This window comes from Oncorhynchus kisutch, unplaced genomic scaffold (genome assembly GCF_002021735.2).
Source record: "Oncorhynchus kisutch isolate 150728-3 unplaced genomic scaffold, Okis_V2 scaffold1893, whole genome shotgun sequence".
NCBI lineage: Eukaryota > Metazoa > Chordata > Actinopteri > Salmoniformes > Salmonidae > Oncorhynchus > Oncorhynchus kisutch.
In genome coordinates, this window is record NW_022263838.1 from 1 (window position 1) to 12,786 (window position 12,786).

Consider the following 12,786-nt stretch of genomic DNA (forward strand, 5'->3'; position numbering starts at 1 on the left):
CCTTCCAGATGACACACAAATCATACCTGACGCCTGCCTTGCTACTCAGTGGGGATTTCAGCTGTAAATTTGACCCCATGGGGAATGGACATGTTTTTTGCTTCTCTTCAAAACTGCTTTTCCCCAAACATGGTAACCTTAAGAACTGTAGTGTTTTGGCTTGTACTTCAAATGGAAAGTTTGCCTTTCAGTGTCACTGCATTGCCACTCATTCTGTGCAATTTTTTTTTACCTTTGACATGGAGTCATGCTGAGCACCAGGCTCTTTTACAGATGAGCCCTGTCTACACAAAGATACAAGTCAATATTTGCATCACTAGATGGAAAAATGAAATAACTGAACCCATTCTTCAGTAAAAGGTCCTCAATAAGCCTGAGTTGCCGAAGTCCGGTTCCAGAAACATTGACGCAGTTTTACTTAACTCTGTGGATATCAAAAGGATCTCCATTGTTAGCCACCCTTTGGTCTGGTATCTCTTATCTCTAAGTTAACGATGACGTAGGTACTAGCAGAAGTTTATGGAGGGCTTTCAGAGGGCCAGCCAACTTTCTGATACAGACTGCAGGGATGTGAACTATTTGAGCTCTTACTCCTGTAGTGTGGCTTCAAATACAGTGGCAGCTGCATTCATATAGCCAATTTTGCCACATGTCTATAACTTGCATGAAGGTCACCAGATTTTGTTTTTTTTGCTAGATAATGAAGGCTTTTTTCCCTTCCCCCTTCCATTTAGGGATGGATAAGATGTTCAGCTTGGTCATTGCAGTTTCAAGGCTGCCAGGAAACCACATGACTGAAGACCCTGTTTATAGAGTGGGCAAAACCTGTAGCTACACCCCCTGGACCTCCCGAGAGATTCTGTGCGACGCAACTAATGGAGGCAAGTGAGCAGAGCATGCCCCAATGGACATGTTTATAGTCCCGCTTGTTGTACTGCCTGTATAAATGATCTGTCTAGAGCTACAACGTCCCCGTGTTTCATTTCTCTGCGACACAACGTAGAGTCCTTGACTCTCAATTCCACTCGCGTCTTCAAAATGCACATAGGAGAACTTTAGCCTATTCTCAATGCATTTAAGGAGGCGAGTGGACAGATTGAGAACTGGCCCTTGATTTCCTATTGTATGGGAGGGAGAAAATACATAGGGAATAATGGCCTTCCTTCTCTAGGTGTCTGTCAGGACTCTTCCAGACATCCAAACCATCCCCAAACAGCCCACTGGGGGCCCGAAAGCAAGGAGTGGCAACTTCTGGAGGGGAGCTGAGGTTTATATATTTCAGTTTCTGTAATTTCACTACAAAATGACAGGATGGCGCTGAACAATGTGCGTTTGTTGACAATTTTGTTTAATTCATGTTTCCATTTCCTGAGACAGGCTGTTGCTTCAGGATACAAAATGACAGCAGTCGTCTTTAGTCCTAGCAAGAATGTCATGAATGTGGATGAGGTCCAAAGAAAGGGCTATGCAATAGCCAACACTCCCACACGGCTGGTGTTAAGAAGCCCTCATAATGCAGAGGAGACATACCTCCAGAATGTAAGCTGACCTCCATGAACTGGGTCATGTTTAGTAGAGCAAACATTTGGAAACGGTGGCCCTACCTGAACTCTGCAACATATTGTTAATACGGTGTGTCCTACTGAACACGGCCCTGGTGTGGTTGCCCCCTGAACAGGTAGCTGGGGTTCCGATGCGGGTGCTCTCAACCTCAACCTTCTTTGAGCAGAAGTGGCTGGTTACTCGAGTAGATGCCACGGCTGTTTGTCCAACACCAGGTTGAGTGTGAAATAATTTAAGAGCCTATAAGCCCAGTTCTTAATTGGCTCCAGACAAGACATTCATGTAGTGTTCAGTTGGGAAAATGTTTTAGGACTAACTTTTTCCAAATAATGGCACAGTTTTCAGTTGCAAAATGTTCTGTTTTGATGTGCACTTGGCTTCTTGTGTCACTGCAGAGGCAGTGGCCTTTACTCCAGAAGTGATCACCTGGTACATGCCCAAGCACATAGACCCACTTTTCTCCTCTGATGCCTTCACCATGTTGGAGGTGTACATGGGAATTGACGCTAAGAGGCTGGACACTGAGGAAATGGCTGCCAGAAACTACTCGGTTTTAGTCACAGAGGCTCATATTATTGTTGAAATTCCGGTGGGGGCGGTTGGCGGCTACTTCAAGGTCAGCATTGGATGAGTAAAATGTTCCTGTCTTATTTGTAGAGCCCTTTATACTATAGCAGTTGTCAGTGCTTTGCAGTAACCCTTTGCCATCTCTCATGGGTAAACTCCTAGAAACGTTGTCTTGTGTAAAACGTTTCTTATTGAGCAATTGTTTGCTTAACCAGGCTAATATACAATGGTTTGCAAAATTGTGAGAATTTTGCATAAAATTACACTTAAACATACTCTACCTCTTGTCTTTGCAGTTTGTCCTTTAGCCGCTTGAAATTTCAGACCAAATATCCACACTAAAGTATTGTTTACCTGACTTTTTAGGGAGGCGGTAGCTTTGCCACTGTCAACTGAATGCAAGCAACACTCGGCTGCTGTTTACATATTGCGCAAGTGTTTACTTTGCGTGTCAGTTGCTTTGAAACTGCACACCGCCAGAAATGCAAGTTGACAACCATACACCTACCAGCTTTCTAAAGTCTGGTAACCAATACTTTCCTTTGGATATTGTGTCTTAAATTACGAGCGGCAAAAAGACAAGAGGTAGAATAATTGTATTTAACATTCTGGCTTATAAGGAACATTTACCTGTTTTTGCACTCAAATTGTGTATTACAGCCTGACTGCATCACTCGTCTCCCTTACAGAGCCATATTCAGGATGACCAGTACTTTGTCACTTACACCATTGAGCCCATGCTTGAGTTGCTGTGGATCGAGGACGTCTCACACGAGAACACCAGCTATAAAGTCCTCTTCCCTATCACAACACCTCCGATGGCCAGGCCTCTACAAGTTCGCAACTGTGAGTCTGGTTTAGTTAAATAGTGCCTATGGTAATTTGGGATGCCTGGGTTGTTCATTAGGCACAAAACAGAAAATGTACTGAAACGGGGAGGCAATACCTGGACTTACCCAATAACAAATGTCAATTTTCAACTTCCATTGTACCGCATTTCAAAATGGTTTCCTTTGTTTGCCAATGAACAGACACGCCCTTAGACACAGTTCCTGAGCAGGCAGTGTTTGTGCTTGAGTTGGGGACCTTCAACCTTGATGTGGAGCTGCTGAACATCACCTTTCCCACCATGGTGCTAACTGTTGCAGAGTGCAACGCCAGGGGCTTCAATGTTCAAGAGCAGAGATCCCCGGACAACACCTTGAAGACCTTCAGGATGGAGGTGCCCTTCTCAGACCCGGTGGTCTTTAAGGAGGTGTGTTTCTGTTAAATGCAAAGCCACACGCAGTGATTTGTTCATGCCCTAATAAGTGGGCCACCAACAAAATATAAATAATGGCACAAATGTACTTTGTATCCCTCATTTACTCAAGTGTTTCCATTATTTTGGCAGTTGTATGCATTTGATTTAGAGGAATGAGGGCAACATTACTATAAGTATATAGTTTGTTTTAATAGTCCCCATATGTACTTAGTTGTCACTTGATGTTGAATAGAGTTCTGTTGCAACAATAATGCTGACCAATGCTTTTAACTTCACTACAGAGAAGGGCGGAACAAGGTGTCACAACCTTCACTCTTCAGCTGATCTACGGCCTGGTCATCTTTCCAGAGTACGCTCCTTTCTCTCACTCTGCCGTTGTGGACGCTGTACTGCTGGACATTGGTATGCCTCTGGACTACGCCAAACTACTGTTGAATGGTTTCCTCTCGTTAATGATTGCCCTGAAAGGAAATTGGCAGTGAAAGACCAACTAGCCATACTGTAGGGTCTTTCTACAAAGAAAATGTTAAGCTTTAGAGTATTTGGACCCAGTTTCCCTGTTCCTGATTTGCCAGGATTGTGTTTATTCAGTCCCGCCGTAGCAAAACATTTTGCAATCTAAACAAGGGTTTCTTCTTGGACCAGTTCAAGTAGTACCTTCCTGTTTTTTGTGCTTAATTAACACAACCCTGTTTGTCCTTGTAGTGCCACCCTCAGTCACTGGCAACTGTGATCAGGAGAACTTCCACATCACTGTGGACTACAGGAACCAAGAGCCCTTTTTTGTGGTCTTGGTTGGCAAGCGGCTGCTTAATCATGAGTTTGCTCAACAGTATTTAACAGAGGGCGACACAGACTTCACCATCACGTTGCCCTTCTCTTCGCCGGACGCAGTGTTTGAGGTACGACGCTCTCCCAAAACATGTTAACCTAAATTGCTGCAGCTAGCCTTGCTTTCCTTACCCTGTATACATGCATACAATATTGGACTAATGAACTCTCCCATTGGTTCCCAGTCGGTTCACTCGTCCTCTGTCAGGAGCAGACTGGATGTGGCTCTGTTGAATCCTTACAACAACATGACCATCAAATACTTTTCCCTGGCTTGCAGCTTCCTCAAAACGCTGACTGGTTGGTTCTCAAACAATTACTTACGATAAATTGTCTTTTAACATGGTTACCAAACCTGGGTTCCTTGCAAATACCGTGAGTCTAAATGGTAGTGCCAGATGGGCATGGTTTGCATTTTTGGTGCTATTCCATTGGTTCAAGCTCAATAAGTGTAACAAATACAGAACCCAGGTCTGATGGCTACCTGTCTTTTGCTCCCCCACTTCCAAGAGTGTTTCTCTAACGGAACGATGACTGCGCTGGCAGTGAAGGTGGAGTCTGCTCCCGGTCTGAACCCCGGTCAGCTGACCCTGAGCGACCCCGCCTGTGGTCCCACCTACAGTGACGATCGCTTCGCCTACTTCCACTTCACTGTGAACTCCTGTGGCACCACCAGGAAGGTAAAATACTATTACCCTGAGGTGATGGGTACTGTGTATTTATGGACTGTTTGCTTCTGCAGGCTGTAATAAGCAATTCCCCTCTACTACATAGTTTATCAACAATGTCATGCTGTATGAGAACGAAATCTCCTTGCCAGATGAACTTGAGGTGAAGCTGAATGCCACGACGTCTTCAGAGGAGGAATATCAGTAAGTGCATTACGCATCACAATTGTAGCTATTAGCTTTCATAAGGTTTATTTTTCTTCATCCATTGCTCAATACTTTGTATACAGGGAAAATGTGCCTCTACTACCAGTGTCCACTCCACTGCTTGACGTTTCCCCTATTGAAGTTGCTCACATCCCTCTTTTTAGGTTAAAGGTTTCCTGCTACTTTGTGGCCAACATCACTCGCACATTGGCCTTTCTGACCAGGCCGCGTGACAACGAGCCTTTTGCCGAGACTGGGACGGGTCGACTAATGGTCAGAATGAGACTCGCTCAGGGTAAGCGTGCACAAATTCAGAATTTCAACTTGACCCCTAGCCTCTAAAAGAATCTTGGAAGGTCTCCTTTACGAAACCATTCCCAAAAATGTAAGCTTGTGATATATTACTCTTGCGTTCTGAGATATACAGGTGTGGCTATGTAGTAACGGTGAGGAGCTGATTTGGGAATTTGTCAGAAGCCTCTAGTGGGGGGTGGATAGTGTTGGCTATAAATGGCTTGTGTTCATTGGGGCACAACAGGATATGATAAACGAGCATTTCTTAATGGACAAGTTCAGATGGTGCCCACTGAACACGACCCCCGGTTGTCTTGTTCTGTGTTCCAGATGCCTCGTATAACACGTTCCACCAGGAGGAGGACTATCCAGTGGTGAGGTACCTTAGACAGCCTCTGCACTTTGAGGTGGAGCTGACCACGTCCTCTGATCCCAAGGTAGCGCTGGTGCTTGACCACTGCTGGGCCACCCTCAACGAGGACCGTGACTCCCGACCCCGGTGGAATCTCATCATTAATGGGTAACATGTTGTTTTTGGGCCTAAACAAGTGTTATTCCACAGGTGTGGTTCCTGAGTAATTAGCAACCTATCATGCGTGGCAGGCCATTTACTTTGGCTACCGTGGCTATGCCCCCATCCATAGGTCGACTGGTCACAATGCTTAAAAACGATGTGAGCCATGTGTGGTCTGTCACAGATCTCCACCCAATTTCACATGCTTGTTATCACTGAGTGGTCCCTGCAGCGTATCATTGGAACGGAACGTATGCTGCATCAAACGACTCTAAACCGCGTTGTCTGAAATCATCTAAACGATGTTTTGTGGTGTTGAGAAATAAAGTTCTTCACAACTTTATTCCAGCTTTGCTTGTAAAATATATCAATGTTAACGTTATCATCTAGTCTAAATAACAGGTTGACTTGTTTTACAGTATGATGCGGTACAAGGGAGCCATGTAAATCTAGTATAGAAAGTATGGCAGCCATGTTTGTCAAGCAAGAACTCCTAGAATGCTGTTCACTGCGCCCGTTGCCTGAGATCTTAACTTAGTTTGGCCACTTCAGCACGTGATAATGTTTGTACTTGTTACGGCGTACACATGACAAGTAGTTTACAGGTAACTATACAAAACGCCAATTGTTGTCACCTAGCACGAAAGCGAAACAGAGTTGCAAGATATAGCACAATCCATTATTGGGGGTTAAGTCCTTGGGGGAAGGTATTGTGAAGAGGATGATGCAGGAAATATTACTAAGATCTGGGAATTTATCAACAATAAATGGTGAGGCAGACAGTTTTTCTAAGCTATATACCCCTGGAAAGGGAGGTCTGATCTGGCAACCCTGAGGTACCATAGTTTACACTCTGATGCCGTGTTCAAATCAACTGACGACTTCAGTGCATTAATGACAATGGGGGTACTCCAGTTGAGATCACCATAAGTCTGACAGACGCTTACGTGATAACCCGACTGCATTGTATGGTGTTAGCTCATATTCAGTACCACCTTCAAGTGTTTTACACGTGTCCATTACAATCTAGGCAAGAATCAGAAAGCATGAATAAAACGCTAAGTACATTATACCTATGGTACGATGCAGTAGAAACGACAACACGTGACACAGAAAATAAGGCACTTTAATAGGAATACACGCATGTCCACAGTTATTTGTAAGGAAGGCAATAAATGTTCAAGGACTGTATACTTGATCTGGGGAAGTGCTTGGGCTTTCTTTTGAAGGAAAGTTTGTCCGGCTCATTAAATTCTCAAATATAAATGGTCTGCAACAGTGAAATGGGCTACTTTTGTGAATGAATGAGGCAAAATTAGAAGTTGAAACGGCCTCTAGAAAATTAGCAGGTAGTGTGCCTTGGTCTGAGGTCAGCGCGGGTTAAATGTCCACATGTTGGAACGGTGAGTGCATTCTGACATCACGCGCATAAAATCAACTCCCACTGGGGTGACTGTTGAAGATATTTGGAACTTGTGTGTGTGAAAAGGTTAATGTTGGCATTACCTACACCTTTTTACTCAATGTTATCCTTTTGGTTTGCTACAGTTCAGTGTTGTGCCAAGCTGATGGTCATTCGAATGGAAATCAAGAGCGGCTGGCAAGCTTGGCTTGCCTTTCCGATTTGGTTTCATACAACTGCTTTAAACACTGACTGAATAGTTGTTGGTTTTGGGTTGAATTCAGGCACAAGTGACCTCTTGTGTTTAAAACAGTTATTGCACTAAACCTAAAGGATGGTTCAGATGCCTGTGCAGCATGGATGTTTGAAACTGAATAGGATCAGTTGACAGGATCCCCAGAAGTTGATGCCGCTTTCAATGGAATTTCCTGTCCTAGAGGAATGCGCTAATTGGAAGTTGCTAAACATGAACAAATACCACAGTCAAGTGTAGCAGCATCTTGCTAACCTTATTTAGCTAGCTAATGATCATATTTAAAAAAAATGTTACTACATTTTTTTATTTGGGTGAGCACTTTGCCACAGATGGACATGCTGGCCTAATTTTTATCTCAAGAATTTAAATTGGGTTACTATAGAAAGATGACGACTTTTTCCTACCTTGTAATGGGCTACAATGACTTTGCCCATGATTATGCACGCTGCAAATGACACTTTATTTTGCGGGTGCCTTTTCAGTATCTGGCTGCATGTTACACCAAGCAGTGTAGTGAAGCAACTTTATTTGTCAAAACCGTTCATTTGGGGGATCGGGTTTGCTTTGAAATCATGCAATTTTACCATTTTTATGAATTGGTATCAACCTAAATTTGGCCATGTGGACACGGCGTAACTGTTTATTAAATCAGCAATGTCATAGCAGTTTAAAAAAAACAGGCTGAAATTATTATTATTATTTTTTTTACCTTATTTTACTAGTTAAGTCAGTTAAGAACAAATTCTTATTTTCAATGACGGCCTAGGAACAGTGGGTTAACTGCCTGTTCAAGGGCAGAACGACAGATTTTGTACCTTGTCAGCTCGGGGATTTGAACTTGCAACTTTCAGTTACTAGTCCAATGCTCTAACCACTAGGCTACACTGCCGCCCCAGTCACATGGAGGACTTCAAATGTTTTGTATATCATAGGAAAAGACACAACATTCACATGGCTGTGCACAAAATGGGTTGTTCAGATTTGTCACTTCAGCTGCAACTATATCGTTGTGCAAAATCCTTACCATCGTCTGTCAGCTCAAGTGATTTGTACTGGTGTGGGTGTTTCTCTTAATGTAACGTCTTCAGATTTCACAAATTCCTTTTTGCTAATATCTGGCAGTTAAACCGTAAAGGATTAACCTCCCAAAGATGCAAATTAAAAAAGTAGGCCTAAACTGTCAATGCGTAGGTTACTTTGTATAGTAGAGCTGCGCCCTTCACAGAAGTCCTCCATGTGACTCCGATGCCGTGGGTGTGGAATTTATTTTGTGACCAATTTTTCTCCAACAGCGGAAGAATTGCTCTGGCGCATTGCATGAAGTACTTGTGTTGCAAAATATGATTGCCTTGTTGATGATACCGACTGTCTATTCGGCAACTTTGGTTAAACCACGATCAATATTCTGGTCAGACTACAGGCGACCTTTCTGGATCATTTAGAATTTTAAGAACCATTTAGAGGGACATCTCACCTCATGTCAAACATGTATATTCTATTCCATTGACATCTGTCATTTAACAAGCCATTGTAGTAGACCAAAATAAATATTGTTGACGGAAAGCCCAATTTCTGTTCTTTAAAATAAAAACATAGGATTTGGGGTGCCGAGGAAGCGGTTTTAAAGTTACCGTCTCCCGACTTAAACTCTAGACGGTAGAAATCTATTAAATTGATAGTCAACTTATTAACTTTACATCGTATCCTCCTTGCAGCTGCAAAAACCCCAGCCTTATGATTCAGTACTATACAAGTTGGTTTAATTGAATTACTAGCTAACTAAATAACACAGGCTAAACACACAGGTGACACAATGACAGCTTGTTACAAGGTATCTCTTCACACCCCCCACCGTTCCGTAAGGGACGCTTATCATTGATACATTTTTGAACACAAGAACTGGCACCAGCTTGGAGTAAAAGCATGAATGTATTTGTGGAAAGGTAGGTGGTTGGTCTTCTCTCTGATTGGCTACATGAGGTCAATGTTGGTTGTCCGTGGCTCCAATGACAAATCTTGAACAGAACTACAGGATGGATTTTCCTTTCACACGTTCTGGAAGATAGGCTAATCAACCCTGTCGCTGATTCCTCAGTGGGTGAGTAGGATGGTTTGGATGTGGTAGCAGAAGTGTCTTTGTCAATTTTCTAGGTTAGGAAAGTTCCAAACGTCTAGCTTGCGCCTCACGGTTTTCTGGTCTAATGTTACTTTCTGTTACCATTCCTTTTATGCACTCAGAGATTAGCTATAGAAAATGAATGTCATATTGGTTTTTATTTTGTGATTTTTACTAGAAACGTGCTTACTCTACAGGTAGGACGTCTCTAGCCTTTACATTGTATATGAAATATGTTTTTTCAAGACAAAGGTGATTGTTGGGTAAAGCCTGTTAGCAAAAACATTCCTTTAGTTCATACTGGAGGGGGAGAACCCACTTCTGCTGTGAATTGATCTGATCCTCACAGGACAGTCATGACACCACCACAAGACTTCGTACACAAGGCGGTTGGGGTTTGCAGCGTTTTCTTGTTCATAACTTAGTCCCTCTCTCTCTACACTGGCAGCTGTGAGAACCCCGAGGATCCATACCGTGTGGTCTTCCACCCGGTAGAAGTTGACGCCAGGGTCCACTTCCCCTCTCACGTCAAACGCTTTGAGGTCTATATGTTTTCCTTCGCCGAGGATGCAGTTGAGCAGAGTGGCCAGGTAACAAAGTTCACCCAACAATCTTTATTCTTTAATTTTGTGTGAGTGGCATTCATCCCTTTAAAAAAATTTTTTTTAAATAACTGACACCATCAAATCTTTGATTCCTAGGTCTTTGTCCATTGTGATGTGGTCATCTGTGATGCCAGTAGTCCCACTGGCAGCCCCTGTAGTGGACAATGTGTGAATCAGGACAACCTGAAAAGAGGTAGGTCTTGTTTTATGCTTTTCAGACCCTGGCAGACCATAACTGAACTAATAGGTTCGCTCTCTCGCTCTCAACAGGTCAACGACATGTCAAAGACCTCTTTGAGGAGCGTCATGTATATGTTTCTTCTGGATACATTACACCCAAAGAATGTATTGTTCTAACATGACAAATAAAGTGTTCTATATAAAACAATCCTAACCGTTGGAGCTACCTTAACACCATGTCGTAGGCTTGTCATCTGACATGTATCAATCAACCCTTTTGTAAGCATGGAACTCAACCATCCACCGGAGGGAGATAAGTGTTGCACACTGTTGCAGTGTTGGTAATTTTCAACTGAAATTACAACTTTTCTTGATACCTCTCACTAGCTTGGTTTCCATCCAATATGGACATTTCTTCTTCAATGATATGCATGTCAATCTCTCATGGCTCAAATGGGAAGAGCATGACTTCATCGCTACTTGTTTGTGTAAGAAGTGTTGACAAGCTGAATGTACCGAGCTGTCTGTTTTAAACTCGCGCACAGCTCGGACACCCATGCATTCCCCACAAGACATCTCTTCACAATCTCCAAGTCCGAGCTACGAAGGTAGAGCCATGAATACGTTGCAATCTATTCCGCATCAGGATAAGATTTCAACACACACCGTACGGAACAGCGGGGGCTGAAGACACTCCTTAAAGTTGCGAGCTTGCACCGTGGGACGGTTTCATTGCTCCAGACCACCACAAGGGGAGTTTGCGCAATCATTATGCATTTGGGTCCCAAAGACTAATTTTGACACGAGCCACCCTTGCCTTGTGGCGCTCAGCGAAGATTGCTGACAAAACAGATGGAAGTTGTCTTAACGAGTCAAGCAAATGTACAATTTGAGAGGAATGTGATAATGTAGAGACGTGGCTATATATATATATATATATATTTGTCAAAGTTAAATTACGAAAATCTCTTTAGCTTGTGTTAGGAGAATTACTTTGTCTTTCAGGGACTATTGAGAACCAACAAACCAGGATGTTGTCTTGTGAAACAGTGGCTGTAAAGCATCTAGCTGGCTAAAGCATTGACTGCACAAATGTAAGCTTGCCTTGCAATGCAGCTAAAGTAACATGGCTAGCTATTTACTTGCTTGAGTCGGATTAAAAATAACTGCCGCTCTGGGTATGGACCCTAAAACGTAGTTCTGAACTAATATTCATACCAATCAATGAACCTCAAGTCTGAATGGCATTAATGAAGCCTAGAGTAGAATATACCTTTTGTGCCAAGGATGCAAGACCTATATACACATGTATTTGAGTTAATACCACGTATGAGATTCCCATCTTGTAGCCTGTACATTGACTATATTCACCGATCATGTACTCTTCCTTGGCAAATAAAAGTGTGGTTCTGGTATGACAGACACTTTCAGTCATATCAAACGATGCGGTGTCTGCATGTATGTATTACAATTGTACACTTCAAAAGTGTTTACTGCTCCTGGGATATCAATGATTACACATTGTAACTATACAATAGACTAAACATGATTGATTTGTAATTCATATATACAGGAAAAAAACGTATGCATATCTAACTCCATTAATCTGAGGACACAGGATAGTATTTCAACCAGTGGAGAATGTGAAACACTTTATTGAAAGAAGTGCATTTTATAATATTATACGAGTTTAATCTTGGGCGGGCAGGTGGGTAGAGCGTTGGACTAGTAACCAGAAGGTCGCAAGATCAAATCCCTGAGCCGAGAAGGTAAAAATCTGCCCCTGAACAAGGCAGTTCCTAGGCCGTCATTCTTATCTGACATGCCTAGTTAAAGGGTAACTACACCCCAAAATAGATATGTCTTAATTGGTTTCCTGCTATATTGGCACAGATACATAGATGAGTCTTATCTTCTTATGGCTTCTTATTATCTTCTTGTCCAGAGGTGCCCAGAGTAAAATGCCTGCTACTCAGTCCCAGAAGCTAAGATATGCATATATTAGTATATTTTGATAGAAAACCCTCAAGGTTCTAACACCGTTTGAATGATGTCTGTGAGTATAACAGAACACATATTGCAGGCAAAAACCTGAGAAAAAAATCCAACCAGGAAGTGGGAAATCTGAGGTTGTTCGTTTTTCAACTCATTCCCTATTGAAGACAGTGGGATATTGGTCATGTTGCACTTCCTAGATGTCAACAGGCTTTAGAACCTTGTTTGATGCTTCTACTGTGAGGGCGAATGAGAGGGGAATGAGTCAGAGGTCTGGCAGAATGCCTTGAGCTCGTTCACATGAGAGCGAGCTCTGTTCCATCG

The 12,786-nt window shown here is 42.8% G+C and overlaps 1 protein-coding gene across 1 annotated transcript; it reads left to right on the forward strand.

Moving 5' to 3' along the window:
- The first annotated feature begins 1,494 nt into the window (after positions 1-1,494).
- LOC116368262 (zona pellucida sperm-binding protein 4-like) lies at positions 1,495-10,681 on the forward strand. The gene is made up of 16 exons (XM_031819152.1): positions 1,495-1,539; positions 1,679-1,778; positions 1,959-2,179; positions 2,820-2,976; positions 3,162-3,205; positions 3,676-3,796; positions 4,100-4,149; positions 4,282-4,296; positions 4,411-4,525; positions 4,736-4,905; positions 5,000-5,097; positions 5,265-5,395; positions 5,725-5,914; positions 10,131-10,272; positions 10,384-10,480; positions 10,558-10,681. Exons 2-16 carry the CDS (start codon positions 1,694-1,696, stop codon positions 10,647-10,649), a joined length of 1,728 nt encoding a protein of 575 aa, XP_031675012.1. The 5' UTR covers positions 1,495-1,539; positions 1,679-1,693; the 3' UTR covers positions 10,650-10,681.
- The last annotated feature ends 2,105 nt before the right edge of the window (positions 10,682-12,786 follow it).